The sequence below is a fragment of the Dermacentor variabilis genome, chromosome 3, assembly GCF_050947875.1.
Source record: "Dermacentor variabilis isolate Ectoservices chromosome 3, ASM5094787v1, whole genome shotgun sequence".
Classification (NCBI taxonomy): domain Eukaryota; kingdom Metazoa; phylum Arthropoda; class Arachnida; order Ixodida; family Ixodidae; genus Dermacentor; species Dermacentor variabilis.
In genome coordinates, this window is record NC_134570.1 from 16,843,346 (window position 1) to 16,859,627 (window position 16,282).

At 43.7% G+C, this 16,282-nt stretch overlaps 1 protein-coding gene across 5 annotated transcripts in view; it reads right to left on the minus strand.

Annotated features, from left to right (window-relative positions):
- Pp2C1 (protein phosphatase 2C) overlaps positions 1-16,282 on the minus strand; it is a 53,120-nt gene that overhangs the window by 10,314 nt on the left and 26,524 nt on the right. For 2 of the 5 annotated variants that reach the window (XM_075684327.1, XM_075684322.1), the window contains exon 6: positions 11,456-14,564. The exons of 1 other annotated variant lie outside the window; for it this stretch is intronic. In XM_075684327.1, coding sequence (XP_075540442.1) covers positions 14,173-14,564 — 392 coding nt within the window. In that variant the 3' untranslated portion in view covers positions 11,456-14,172. Of the gene's footprint in view, positions 1-301; positions 685-5,035; positions 5,079-11,455; positions 14,565-16,282 lie in introns of those variants that run through there. 2 more of the 5 variants (XM_075684324.1, XM_075684326.1) reach the window with 2 other exon arrangements.

Here is a 16,282-nt window from a genome sequence, read left to right on the forward strand (position 1 = left end):
CCCAAGAAATAATTTGTTGATTAAAACCAAACACATTCAGAAATGCTTCTTTGGTTGGATGTTGAGAAGATGCTACATGATTGTGAAATGAGGTGCTGCTTCCTCAAATTACTCCTAATTGTATGCAGTGTTTCTCACCATTTGTTTAGAAAAGTTTCGTTGAGTTCCTTAGGACCTATCTTCAGAAATTTTTGTGTAATGTGCTGGGCCAGATTCCAGCAGCATTCATGGTTTGTGGATACTTGGTCTTGTTAGTGGAACATTCCAGAAGAGTATGGCAAAGTAACACTAGGACAGAAAGCATTTGTGTGTCTTCTTTATTTATGTAGTTTTGTTCTTACACTACAAATTTAAGATAGTGATAATATTTGGCAAGTTGTCTACACACCTGGAAGATAAAAAATTTGTAGGACATGAAAATGTGCAGAACTTCAGGCAGGTGTAAACAGAAAATTGACAGTTGGCAGTGAGCGTGAAAGAAACATGACATCATGGCACATTGTTTAAAGTAAGAGTGCTGTATTACAATAGAGAAAACATTGTAATGTTTTTTTTTTTGCCTACTACTTTTCATGTGCCGTATGAACTAATCAGGTTGGCTTCATGTACGCAAATGATGAACTGTTGGTGCTGACCATTCTTCTCACCACACCAGCATTCAATCAAAGACCAGGAGCCTCGGTGCTGAAGTTTCATGCAAGAAAAACAAAAAAAGAACTTACTGTGGTTTCCAAGGTGCTTTGAAATTTACTGGTAGGCTTCACAGCTTTGCCGCACAATTTATCTGCTTGCTTCTTGTGGAGTACTGTTATATTTCTCTGTGCTTGTTGGCCTCACCAACAATGAAATAATAGTAAAAATTTCAGATATGAATTGAATAGCAAGGACATCATTCGATTCAGATTCGAGAAGTCACTATTCAAAATTGTCGAATATTCGTTTCTGTTCAGATATAAGGGATAATGCTTAACAGTCTCTAGGAGAAGAGATTGATGCAATTAAAGTGTGTCACAAATGATTCTGCTACAGGATAGCCATAGTTATTGCATAGAGGCACCACTTCCTGAGCAAGTGTGGGCAGATAACTTATGCTCATTAAATTACAGTTGAGGAGCCCCTAAATAAGGAACTTAAAGCAGTTTTTCATTTACAAGATACTCAGTGGACTGGATGCCCAGTATTATGCAAGCATTTATCAAATAACACAAGACCCACCATGGTGTCATAGTGGCTATGGCAGGAGGGGGTTCGAATCCCGACCTAGGCAACCACATTTCTATGGGGGTGAAATGCAAAAGCGCTTGTGCACCGTGCATTGGATGCCCATTAAAAAACTCCAGGTGGTCTAAATTAAGCCAGAGTCCCTCACTATGGCAGGCCACATAATCAAACCGTAGTTTTGGCACGTAATTACAACCCCAGAATTAAATGTTTTTTTTAATAACATAAGCCTTATTTTTGCCATACAAACTCCACAAGGCTTTTCATTTCACCGACAGTATTTAGAAATGAGAAAATAGTGGATATTGAAAAATAATTTTTCTTGAATATTTGGATTCTATTTGATTTGAAAATTTCGCTATTTAAACTTCCCTACATTTCACACTAATTGCATAAACAGGCCTGTAGTGCGGCTTGATCCCGGTGACCAGAACTGGTAATGCACTCTCTTACCAGAGCAGGATTGGCCACCCTGGTGCAGTACTTGGCCACAACCTTCTATGTGAATACAACAATCAAACCCCGGCCCTCAGTCCCCAGCAGCCGCGAAGCAACTGACCACGGCGGCGGTCAGATCTGTGATGCAGCAGAGGTTGCTAAGAATCCCTGGCTCCGGACAGGCCGCCATTGGAATCTGAACCTCGCAACGTTTAACATTAGAACGTTATCTAGTGAGGCGAGTCTAGCAATGTTATTGGAGTAATTAGAGGGTAGTAAATGGGATATAATAGGGCTCAGTGAGGTTAGGAGGACAAAAGCATATACAGTGCTAAAAAGCGGGCACGTCCTGTGCTACCAAGACTTGGCGGGGGGACGAGAACTAGGAGTCGGATTCCTGGGGTGGTATTCTGTAAGAGTCCACCTAGTGGACTGTCCATTTCGGCCGCCGCTGATTGGCTAGGGCTGCTCCTCTCCTCCTCTCTCATACAGTTGCATCCAATCAGCAGCGGCAGAAATGGACAGTCCACTAGGTGGACTCTTACAGAATACCCCCCCCTGATTAATAAGGATGTAGCTGGTAACATACAGGAATTCTATAGCATTAACGAGAGGGTGGCAGGTCTTGTTGTGAAACTTAATAGAGGTACAAATTGAAGGTCGTACAGGTCTACGCCCCTACATCCAGTCATGATGACCAGGAAGTCGAAAGCTTCTGTGAAGACGTGGAATTGGCGATTAGTAAAGTCAAAACAAAATACACTATACTGATGGGCGACTTCAATGCCAGGGTAGGCAAGAAGCAGGCTGGAGACAAGTCAGTGGGGGAATATGGCATAGGCTCTAGGAATAGCAGGGGAGAGTTATTAGTAGAGTTTGCAGAACAGAATAATATGCGGATAACGAATACCTTCTTCCGCAAGCAGGATAGCCGAAAGTGGACATGGAGGAGCCCGAACGGCGAGACTAGAAATGAAATACACTTCATACTCTGTGCTAACCCTGGCATCATACAAGATGTGGACGTGCTCGGCAAGGTGCGCTGCAGTGACTATAGGATAAGAACTCGAATTAGCCTAGACTTGACTAGGGAACAGAAGAAACTGGTACATAAGAAGCCAATCAATGAGTTAGCGTCAAGAGGGAAACTAGAGGAATTCCAGACCAAGCTACAGAACAGGTATTTGGCTTTAACTCGGGAAGAGGACCTTAGTGTTGAAGCAATGAACGACAGTCTTATGGCATCATTAAGGAGTGTGCAATGGAAGTCGGTGGTAACTCCGTTAGACAGGATACCAGTAAGCTATCGCAGGAGACGAAAAATCTGATCAAGAAACGCCAATGTATGAAAGCCTCTAACCATACAGCTAGAATAGAAGGAAGAACTTTCCAAGTTAATCAACAAGCATAAGACAGCTGACAAAGGAACTATAATATGGATAGAATTGAACATGCTCACAGGAACGGAGGAAGCCTAAAAGCAGTGAAGAAAAAACTAGGAATAGGCAAGAATCAGATGTATGCATTAAAAGACAAAGCCGGCAATATGATTACTAATATGGATGAGATAGTTCAAGTGGCTGTGGAGTTCTAGAGAGATTTATACATTACCAGTAGCACCGACGACGATAATGTGAGAGAGAATACTCTAGAGGAATTTGAAATCCCACAAGTAACGCCGGAAGAAGTAAAGAACGCCTTGGGAGCTATGCAAAGGGGAAGGCAGCTGGGGTGGATCAGGTAACAGCAGATTTGTTGAAGGATGATGGGCACATTGTTCTATAAAAACTGGCCACCCTGTATACACAATGCCTCAGGACCTCGAGCGTACGGAAATCTTGGAAGAACACTAACATAATCCTAATCCATAAGAAAGGGATGCCAAAGGTTTGAAAAATTATAGCCCAATCAGCTTACTGTCCATTGCCTACAAAATATTTACTAAGGTAATCGCAAATAGAATCAGGAACACCTTAGACTTCTGTCAAGCAAAGGACCAGGCAGGATTCCGTAAAGGCTACTCAACAATAGACCATATTCACACTATCAATCAGGAAATAGAAAAATGTGCGGAATATAACCAACCGTTACATATAGCTTTCATTGATTACGAGAAAGCGTTTGATACAGTCGAAACGTCAGCAGTCATGGAGGCATTACGGAATCAGGGTGTAGACGAGCCATATGTAAAAATACTGAAAGATATCTATAGCGGCTTCACAGCCACCGTGGTCCTCCATAAAGAAAGCAGCAAAATCCCAATACAGAAAGGATTCAGGCAGGGAGATACGATCGCTCCAATGCTATTCACAGCGTGTTTACAGGAGGTATTCAAAGACCTGGATTGAGAAGAATCGGGGATAAGAGTTAATGGAGAATACTTTAGTAACTTGCGATTCGCTGATGATATTGCCTTGCTTAGTAACTCAGGGGACCAACTGCAATGCATGCTCACCGATCTGGAGAGGCAAAGCAGAAGGGTGGGTCTAAAAATTAATCTGTAGAAAACTAATGTTTAACAGTCTCGGTAGAGAACAGCAGTTTACGATAGGTTGCGAGGTACTGGAAGTGGTAAGGGAATACATCTACTTAGGGCAGGTAGTGACCATGGATCCAGATCATGAGGCTGAAATAATCTGAAGAATAAGAATGGGCTGGGGTGCGTTTGGCAGGCATTCTCAAATCATGAACAGCAGGTTGCCACTATCCCTCAAGAGAAAAGTATGTAACAGCTGTGTCTTACTAGTACTCGCATCTGGGGCAGAAACCTGGAGGCTTACGAAAAGTGTTCTGCTTAAATTGAGGATGACGCAACGAGCTATGGAAAGTAGAATGATGGGTGTAACGTTAAGGGATAAGAAAAGAGCAGATGGGGTGAGGGAACAAACGTGAGTTAATGACATCTTAGTTGAAATCAAGAAAAAGAAATGTGCATGACCAGGACATGTAATGAGGAGGGAAGATAACCGATGGTCATTAAGGGTTATGGACTGGATTCTAAGGGAAGGGAAGCGTAGCAGGGGGCGGCAGAAAGTTAGGGTGGGTGGATGACATTAAGAAGTTTGCAGGGACTACATGGCCACAGTTAGCACACGACCGGGGTAGTTGGAGAAGTATGGGAGAGGCCTTTGCCCTGCAGTGGGCGTAACCAGGCTGATGATGATGATGATGATGACATTTAACAGTTGCTGAAATGTGCAAATGTGTTCTGCTTACCCGCCAGCTAGGAAGGTTTGGTACTAACACAGTCATAATGCAACTTTTACACAGCATTCTATTCATGCAAAAGGAAATAGGTGCAGAGTATGCAAGTATTCATGCAAGGAAATAGGTGCAAATTTTGGTAAACACATTCGCAGAGGTGGGCAGCACTCACTCCTGGCTGCATCTTGGTGTTAAACGAGCACAGCATGCCAACTCTGCGTGCACGAGGTAAAGGATGCATTCAGTTTTTCACACCTGCATCAGTTTGTTTATTCAGATGACGCTCACACTGAAAGGCTACTTTCATGCTGAACAAATTGAAGTACATAACGTCTGCATCTACCCGCCATGGTTGCTCAGTGGCTGTGGTGTTGGGCTGCTGAGCACGAGGTCGCGGGATCGAATCCTGGCCACGGCGGCCGCATTTCGATAGGGGCGAAATGCGCAAACACCCGTGTGCTTAGATTTAGGTGCACGGTAAAGAACCCCAGGTGGTCGAAATTTCCAGAGTCCTCCACTACGGCGTGCCTCATAATCAGAAAGTGGTTTTGGCACGTAAAACCCCATAATTTTTTAACGTCTGCATCTGATGTAGAGACCACATATAAAGCTATAGCACAATCACTGGCAGCACACTTGTAGTTGTGTTGACAGAATTTAGTCACTCCATACCGGCAAGATGCTGTAAACACCTTTGCTTCAGCTTGCCCAAAAATATAATTCACTCTTTCTGTCTGCTCCAAAACTAGGATCTCCATCAAATAATGTGAATTTCCCAAGTTGCCCATTTTTCACTTAGGCCAACGTGTTTTTTTTTTGCACAATACATATTACAGTGAGCAGAGATTTGAAAATCTGATGCACCCTAAGGGCTTTTTTTTGTCAACATGGCATGAAGGGGATATCCACATTTGCAGGCAGTTCAAAGCTTTCATTTGCCATGTTAAAAACATCGCTCTCAATACAAGGATTTTGATTTCTATGAAAACAGTTGGTGAATGTCAGATTGCATGATGTGCTGAACTCAGTGATGGAACAGCCATTTGACCTTTTGGAATAGGCAAAATGCCGGCTTGGCACAGTGTTAACATGCATCTATATACCAGGGGCGCAAACAGAGATCGTTGTTTGAAACTTGCATTGTGATCGCACCCCAAATATGATCTCAATTTTAATTGGAATAGCCATCAAATATAGCAAAACTGGCTTCATGCACATCATAAGGCATTTCGGATAATTGCCGAACTAATTTCATTAATTGTTAATAGAATGGCTTCCTTGTGCTCAAATTGCATTGTAAAGCCATTACTGCCATTTCAACTTGAAACAGGCATTACACTCCCAGTGCGTTTGCTGCCGCTAAGACTTCTAATCTCTTGCATAACTGTGCTGTGCAGGATTGCACAAGCTTCTGATCATGCAGGATTGCAAGGAAGACCTCCACTAATTATCAAATTATATGCGAGTGGTTTGGTATGCATATTAGAAATTTCTAATGTGGCACTGCCAACAACTAAAGAATGTGCAAACGGACCTAATCAGAGGCTTCTTTGTCATACAACATCCTCTTTAGTAAGCTCAGTGCCATGCTGGCACAAGAAGCAGTGAACTGTCGCACAACAGTGCTACACTGAAATGGCCGGATAGAAATGCAACAAAAACATGAGAACAGTGAATGAAGGACCAACAGCATCGGTTACATCCATGGGTATGGCCGCTCTATTGACTTCCATGATAATGATGTTGTGCTTTGGGTTTCAGCTTGTTTTATTAACGAGACAGCATCAATGAAGTTCTCTCTTATGCTTCATTTGATAAACTCTTCACTAAAGTGCCATTTTAGAGCAAGATGGCAAAACGAGGCGCTCTCGACGACACAGTTTGTGCAGCCGCTCCATCACTGAACTGACTGCAAATCTCTTAAATTGCCTACTACAAGACTCAAAGGTCGAAACACAGGTCCACCCCCCAGCCACCACATGAAAATTTGGGCACACTGCAAGGAAGTTCCTATGAGTTTCTGTGATTTAAACATGGTTAGAACCTAAGCAGCCTGAAATTTCCAAACTGTCATGATCGCACCTCTTGCAGTTGGAGCCTCAGTTTGGCGTGAAGTGGCTTAAGGCAACAGCTTCCTGCCATAATTTACCAAGTTGAAAGGTTGTAAATAAGACAGGAGAACACCTCTGATTACATGTTTCACATCTTGGAATATCTTTACACACTCACAATTTTAAAAGCATGGTATCTCATGCCTGCAGACTACATAATCATCTGCTACTATATCGAGACTCCCGAGTGACTACTGTCAGTTGCAAAGCCAATCGATGCAAAGCATCTCTCAAGCTAATGCTATTTTAGTGCTCAGGCCCATTCTTGAATATCACTTTTCTAAAAATCAAATTTTTCTTCTTTCCTGAACACTCCAGTTAAATGTTATCCAGACCCAAGGCTTTACTGAAGAACCCTTTCCTGCACATTCCAATGCAAGTGGAAAGAAATGATGCACTTGCACGAACATTAACCCTTTCCATGCCAACGATGAGTCTCGCACATCCAGGGATTTCCCTTCGTCTATCGAGTGCCACAGACAAGACAGTCATTTTATTGTTTTGGTGTGAATGCTGACACTAGCTTCCCAGAAAACAGATTGCTTAAGGGCACGGTTGTAGTCTGGCTCCCCTGAGTTTTAAAAATGACAGCGTAAAGTGGAGGTAGCTGCAATGAAAACAGTCGCCTTTTTCAATGCTGGAATGGTGGTGCTCTTGGACATTTGTTCACCTCAAGTAAACATTTAGATGTTTACTCTAGTGAGTTATTTCAGGAGCTTGAACTTGGTACTGACAATTGCAAGGAAGATATAAAGCCCCTTGCATCCTCTCTTACATGAACATGGCTCAACAAAAACACTTTGCCGCAGGTGCCTCTGTGATTTTCTTGCCTTGCCACGAGGAATAAAGCATTGAATGCTTGACTTCTGTTAGAAGAAATATCAACGTTCATATACAGTCGAACCCGTAACGATACTGGTTTCAACAATGTATCAGATGTAACAATGAGTAGCCAATGCATTATCAACATTTGTACGTGTTCTATGGTAAAATAAACTGCTTACTACAGTGCTCCTATGAAGCATTATTGGTTATAACAATTAGATCTGGCTACTGGGTGTGTGTGCTAAAAGGGAGGAAAACCAAGATCCTGGAGGAAAAAGAATATTCACACAGAAACTCCTCTGGGAGTTGTCCAAGTATGCATAAGCTTAGTGCCACTTGCTCATCTCCACGCAGCCTTGTGTCATAAGAATATGTAATGTTATTAGGGGCTCTGAACAACTTTTTATCAAAGTGGAGAAAGGCATTTGAAGTGAAAACAGACTATTTCGGAAATACTTTGCTGCAAAAAGTACTTCAATGCATTCAGCAGAAGCAGAGTTATTGGCAATCAAACACTGTCTCAGTTGTGCTCAATGCCTTGCACTGCGAAGGCTATGGCATAGTGGGGCGCGTCCACAACATTCCGCCTTCTAAATGTCACCATGGCACGCAGTTCAAATTTCATTCTGGACATTAACGTAGACGCCACAACTTACGCTCTGAACCACTTTTTATCAAAGTGGAGAAAGGCATTTGAAGTGAAAACAGGCTATTTCGAAAATACTTTGCTGCAAAAAGTACTTCAATGCATTCAGCAGAAGCAGAGTTATTGGCAATCAAACACTGTCTCAGTTTTGCTCAATGCCTTGCACTGCGAAGGCTATGGCATAGTGAGGCGCGTCCACAACATTCCGCCTTCTAAATGTCACCATGGCACGCAGTTAAAATTTCATTCTGGACATTAACGTAGACGCCACAACTTACGCCTTTGGTGCTTACGACGTGCTGAACGTAAGCCAGACACAGTTGTACTCAGTGAGCCGCAGTGCGCTTAGTCAGAGGACTCGTGGCAGCACCCCGCGATATCTACGCCATGTAGCCGACCGCAGCTTGATGTCAGCTATCGACCAATAGCAACCGTTTAAGGGAATGACGAAATAAAGCGTCCACAAGATAGTAAGGACGGGGCCTTTTGTTGAAAAGAGAGCGTTTGAGAGAAAGGAGACTTTGCAATCCACTTGCGAGCTGTTCCTCGTGCCGCTAACGACAGCAGAACTCGGCTAAGATGTTCACAGCAGCATATGCTACCTGCAGACTACGTTATTTCACCAAGCCCGAAGGGTGGTTCAGGGCCCCTTTAAACTTGATCCAACCAGTATAATCGACAGTGCTGTGGTGACAAGAACTGCCGCAGATGGCAGCGCAAAGTCGATTCTGCTGGTGGCAGTGCCAGGTGCACTGATGACGTTCCAATAATTATAAACCATTATCGCGCTTTAGCGCCTTGTCCATCCACGTCGAACCATTATCAAGTGCATTCCGGCAACGGCGGCTGCATATGGCACCACTGCGCAATCCTCTGTTCTTGCCGCTTAGTTTGCGTTGAAGCGAGATGCGTAGGCCCTATCTTGAAAGCGAGGCACAACGAGGACACAGTGCACCGAGAGCTTCGTGTGCGCTGTGTTCTCGCTGCTTAGTTCGCGTGGAAGCAAGAGGCAGCACGAAGGTGAATTCACTCGCTGCTGCAGGCCCCATCTTGAAAGAGATTGTCTTACGTGACTGGCGGACTGGTTTCCTTGTTGGGTAGGCATAGAAATGCTTGCACATTTACATGCAAGCCACTTGGCCACACTCACCTTAGTACTGCTCATGTTGCAAAGCACGTTTTCTTTGCATAGCGGTGCCCACCTTGTGTGCCCCTCACCCTTTCCTCTCACCAATGTCAGAAGGGAGAGGGGCAACGAAGGCATTATGTGCCTGGTGCGTGGCACAATGGCAGATGCGGCGTTGGAGATATTTTTTTTCCTGGATTACGTGTTTCTTTCCTTTTCAGTGCAGACACACAGCAGCCAGATATAATTATTATAGCCAATAATGCAGCAGTTCCTCATTGTTATATCTGAGCATTATTAAAGCCAGTAATGCTGTTAGTGGGTTGAACTGTACGCTTTTCTGTCTAATTGATATGTTTGGATGTTTGTCCCCCTTGCTTTTTTTGTGCAACACATTATAACAATTATTGGTAATAACATTGGTATTTTCTTGGCACTTGAATACTGTTATAAGCGGGTTCGACTGTAGACAGTTTCTGTGGCCTTGCCTATCTAACAATAAGTATACTGAGAGTAAAAGACAATAGAAAATAAGAAATGAACTACTGATAGTGCACTAATGAAAGCTGTCCACAACAAATTGGTGGTTAAAAATATTGAGAAAAGCTGGTATGGAAAGGCGACCAAATTAATTCGGAGCACTCCACTATGGAATCCTTTGCAGCTGAGGCATATTTCTGTGATGTTAGAGAGAAAACAGGTACAGCCAATATTCCAATTGACATTAAGAGAAAGAAATGGAGCTCGACAGGTCATGTAATGAGCAAATTAGATAACCGTTGGACCATTAGGGTTACCGAGTGGGTACCGAGAGAAGGGAAGTGCAGTCGAGGACGGCAGAAGACTAGGTGGGGTGATAAAATTAGGACATTCGCGGGGTTGGAATCAGTTGGCGCAGGACAGGGGTAATTGGAGATCGCAGGGAGAGGCCTGCAATGGACATAAAATGGGCTGACGATGATGAAACCTTCCCAAATGTTACATTACCGAAGCGCCCTTTAAGTATGTTTTTTCAGCTTTTCTTGAGGCCCTGCAAAGCACACATAGTCGTCCTAGTTTGACACATAAAATTAAATAGGTATGTAATACCCAGCCTTAATTTTAAATATAATACCCTATCATTGACACCTTAGAAACCTAGTGAACATGGGCGAGGGCTCGGTCACTTGATAACAAATACACCTATGTAGCTTTTATAAGTTTATGCCAGATATCTCAAGGACAGGTTCCCACATGCTGTTGTTTCTCACAAGCAAAATCATCAGTTGACTCATTTATTAGACTTTGGAGTTCTGAAAAGTGTGTATACTCACTGAACAATGTGTGTAACTCTAAAATAAGGATTATTGAATCCCAACCAGATCAAATCAACAGCAGCTGGAGCACTAGCAGTAGTGGTTACACCAGCCTGCTGTTCATGCTCAAACAAGCATAAAAGAATTGCCAAGCAACTGACAGTCACAAAATATTCCATGGAGTGCATTTTCGCACTGCTGTTTGGCAGCAGGTGTGGAAGGCCTGGCTTGATCGTTCCCCGCTTGAACCATCTCTAGGCCATGTTGACATATAAAGTGCACTACTACATGGGCATGATGCTGAGTAGAAGTGTGTTAGCCACTGATCAATTAGGCGGTGCAAATTTCACCTTTGCAACACCAGAGGCAACACTTCCATTACAGCAACAGAAGTGTGAAATGCACTTCGCCTGGCAAAACAGTCTTGCAGACAAATTTTGAATGGGTTCCAGTGTACACATCCTACTTGGCACTCTGTGGTCATATCTAGCCCTTGCACCAATAAAATCCATAAATCATCCGCAGTGTATATAGACCTTAACACACTTGTAAAGCATCCCATAGCAAGAATGGGTAGAGACATAATCGGTTCCAGTATATAAAGCTCTTTATTTTATGTATCCTTTAAGTCTAACTTTGTATAAGTTGAACCAGTTTTGAGTGCTTTGCCAAGGTCAAACTGATAAAATTAACATTTCTCCAGTCACTCGAGGCAATAATGTGCTAATCAAAAATGCCCTGAGAGCTACATTAACTGGGAAGACAAAATCATTGTGAACACCCTGAGTGACATTGCCATAGCATACAATGCCTTGAAATAAATATGCCGCACTAAAGAGACTGCACTGCCATGCTTGTGGACAAGAGCTGGGTTCCCGCGCAAAACACATAAATACCCCGTAATACATATGAAGGTAAAAAAATTAAAATGAGGCAGGAAACCTATCTTACAAAAGAGCATGTGGCACCCTTATTCACATGATGTGGGCAGCAGGTGCACAGGATAAAACTGGACAAGTTGGACAACTTTGCTTCATCCAAATGCGCTACTGTTAATGGCAGTGATCCCTTCTAAACTCATTTAATAGGATGAGACACAGTTGAAATAAACTGGGGAATTGTAAACCTGTAAATGTACAAAAAAGATGGAACATAGACGAGTTGCCGTACGTCACCATTAAAAACGGGCAACACATGTACATGTGCACCGCTTCATGCATTTTCTACTCCCGATGTCATAAGCAAGCTGAACAGAAGATTGCAATGTCCCTGTCACTGAAATATTCAATGATAAAAATGCTGAAACGGTGCAGGATAAAAATGGTATGCGTGCACAGCACACATGAATTCAACATATACACAATACACAAGGATACAGTGACTTCCAAAAGGGCAGTGGTCAAAGTAGGTGCCACAAAATGCCTCAGCGAAACACTGTATTGTCCACGGGGACAATTTGTGTCCCAAATTTTAGGAACAAGTGCCACCACGTGCACGTCAAGAGTCACTATATGTACTACAGTAAAAGCTTGTTAATTTGAAATTTCGGATAATTCGAAGTAGCCGCCCCATCCAACAATGCATTGAACGCAACACTTAATGCATCTCGCTAATTCACACTGAAATCTGCACCGTCACCGATAATTTGAACTCTGCGCCATTGTGGGTGGGGAGAGTGGTAGTGCACGGGAGCACATTGTCGACGCTGCGCCGGCCACGCAGCTTCGCTCTTTCCATCTGCGGCCTTTCATTTAGGCCCGACTGGAGAGAGACGCGTTCACGCCTGGCCAGACATGGCCAACGGCTCTGTTGCAGGTTGGTTCTCTCCCTCTCTTAAGATCGTCAAGATAAAAACGCGGATGCGGTGCTGCATGTTTTTATTTTTATTTCTTTTTTTTTTTTCATGTTACATCATGGAAGCTATGCTCTTTCTTTATGAGGTGTTCTGCCGAGAAGCAGTACCAGGTCATTTAAAACATAGCGTCCGTGACGTTTATCGGCGCTCGCAGTACCAAAAAGCACATCCTTTGAGATTCGTGGCTATTACTCATAGGAAAGCATCACTGGGATACATTTTTGGATGGTGCAGCTACGAAAGTACAACGGAGACCAACGTTGCAGCAGGTTTTAGTGCATTTCGCGAGTGCATTTTAGAGCGCAGCTCTTGTTCCTGCACCGAGCGTTGGCGCCGCAAAGGCATGCTTAATAGTCTGACGTTTTCAGTGTGCGTCGCTTGCAGCCAGTCGCGCCACGCCACTTGCACTTCGCCAGCGAAAATGTCGTCCCCTCTAGACTTGGATGTGCGTGCCGTCGGCTGCTCTCTTCAGAGCATGCGCAGAGCGATTCCCAACCCGTGCACCATTTTGAACAGTTGTCTTCGACCGTCGGCGAAGTGACACGGGCACCTTCTTTTTCTCCGCACCATGCACCTCCATCTGCGCGTTCATTGCGCCGACCCATGCACTGTGGGTCGGCGCAATGAACGCGCAGATGGAGCAAGGGCCATCTCGACGTCGGGCATGTCAGACCGCGTCCAGTTACTTTGGCTGCGCCAGTGCTTCGAACTATAGAGTAGCATGTGTGCACGCGCTCATGCTATGTCAGACCATATACGTGCCGTAACCGAGCGATTCTTTCTCAGACTTTCATTAGTTCGAATTTTATATAATCTGAATTTTCGTAGCATCCCCGCGGAATTTGAATTAACGAGCTTTTACTGTATTCTGCAATGCACAAACACAATTATGGTGTTGGAAAATCGGCTGACTCACTGGTCTCTATTGCAAATCAATATTTGCAACACAGAGGTGGGGGGGTCTACATAAACACATACAAGGGTGCATCAAATGTCACTACTATCACTGCTGCTCCTCGCACCAGCCAACCAACGAGAGGTTCTTGGCAGTGAAACTTGGCTTGTGTCCCTGCACTGCAATATAAAATGTGCTGACCAGCCACAACGTAACTTCAGTGTGACATGGCTCAGCCTTGCATCTTCTCAAAGAAGTGCTAACCAGATTTTTCAGTTTTTCTTCCTGCAGACACACTAGCGTCATGAAAATGGCTATAAATACTGATGTGAAGACTTGAAAAGAGTTCCGAGGTCAACAGTTTGTGCCACGACATAAATGTCAGGTGTGACACATTGCTAGCCACTGCACAGGTGTGCTAGCAGGTGGACGAATTGCTGGGCACACACAAAGTGGCCATGAGAGAGGCACTTCCCGTGCACACACAAACACGTGATTGTATATGCACACACACAGAAAAAAAAGGACTGGCTTGAAGTACATGTTGCTACTAAAATCATAGTCTTGTTTTGCGTGCACGCACTATGGTATTATCAGCAGCTTCATCTGTTGCTTCACTTTCACTGTCGTTGTGGGGCCGCTTTTGTGCTACTTCCTCAGTCTCAAGGTTATCCAAGGGCAGTCGCCGTTTGTGGCTACCCGCTGTGGCATCGTTTTCCTGGGTGCTGTCGCTGGCCTCTTTCTTTTGCTCTGGGGGTTTGCATTCAGGCTCTGGCTTTGGCTCTTGGCTCGGCACTTCCTGGGCCTCTGCCCTCAAAGAGGGAGGCGAAATTGACGGGTAGACTCGCTTTGGTGTCAAGATCACTACTCGTGGAAGGCCTCGCATACCTTCCGGCTCGTCACTTTCCGGGTCACTGGTTGGTGACCTTGGTGGGCTCAGCTCTCGCTCTGCATAAAGATGTGTGTACATTTGCAATGTGGTCTCAAGCAGCATGTGCCACTGCAAGGTGATCCTTTTGGCTAAATACTATACCACAGTGCTAAATAAAAGTCATTTCCATATTTCTTGTGTGTTTACTCAATGAACCTCCAAGCATGGCTAACGTAGAAATGCCTCCCTCTCTCCCTGCTATGGGACAGACATAGTGGAGCACATTAATGGCATTAACTAGAGGAGAGCGAATAGTAATTTTTTAGATCAAATTGAATATGAAGTAAATACAGTAGAACACCTTGATATGTTTCTTAAGGGACTACAGAAACAAAACAGCCGGGAAAGCATAACCCTAATTGTGATATGCTTCACTGCAATATTTTGAGTAAGATTCACTGCATCACAGGGCTCTGTTTCGGGGAAGCTGACTAAGGAGAACTGACAATTATGTTACACGTATAAGATCCATGCGGACCCCAAACAAGTGTAGCCCTGTGCTAAGCTGATCTCGCACAGTGAGCACAGTTCCTGGTAGGTTTTAACCAATGCATACTTCCTGCTCTGTGCACATTTTCTCCCAATAAGCTTTCACAGCACCTGGCTTGTGCCACTTCGGTCATTAGAGCAACCTTTGGACGTTTGCTGTAACATGCCAGTTATTTTGCTGCAACATACCAGATGGCTGCATTGCTAAATTTATATGACCACCACATTCCAACACAACGTAAGATGTGGGAACATTACAGAATGGCAATGTATCAGAGGGGACCATAGTACATGGGAGTCAATAGCATTTAGGTCAGGACCATGGAAACATGATGTAGCAGCTGGGAAACGCACAGCAAGGAACATATAAATGGGATCCTGCTGTAGTACCGGAAGCAAGTTAAGTACTTTTCAAATAATGAACAGTTGTTTTCATAACCTAGAATGACGTTCACATCTTAGTATTCATAACATTAGCAAGTTTGTCATTACACTGCGCATTACGAAGCCTACTTTATAAAAGCACAAGCAGAGAATTGGGAAAAAATAAGCATTTTCGCATGCACAGGAGTTTTCGGAGAGTACAAATGATCGCTGTATCGCTGATTAAGTCTGGCTCCCTGAACGACTTGGCATACTTCCACTACGAAACTTTTCTATGCTATGCTATGCCTCCAGGGATGAACTACGTGATATGTTTACCCCAATTCTATGTCTGGCTGTGCACAGTTGATGTTCTGCAATATTTGTTAACTATTTTAAAAATATTAATATGTATGAATAGTGACAATTTGATTCATTATGCGAAAGTTTCAACTATTCACACACCCCTAGCACTAAACAGTTTAGATAGAAGAATACAAGTAGATGGGACCGACACAAGACAAGAAGTCATTTTTACTGGGAAATAATTACAAGTCTAGCAAGAAACGAGAAGAATACACACATAACCAGAGAAGACGGATAGTTATTAAAGACAGCAACCCCATGTGTTGAATTAAAAAGAGCCAAATGCAAGCACAGTCATTTCTTGAGTACTACAGAGGTTGCTTTCCAGCTGACAGCTAAGGTGTAAAGGTGAGTCAAAGAATGCACCTTCAGGTAAAGGGCAATGCCGTCATTTAGCACAGTGGTTCTGAAATGGGGGTCCGCGAAAGCATCCCTGGGGTTTGGGGTCAACGAAGCCCTTGCCACGAATTGCGCTCGCGTCGAATTGAAGAGCAGATTGTGCAGCACATTGCAATTT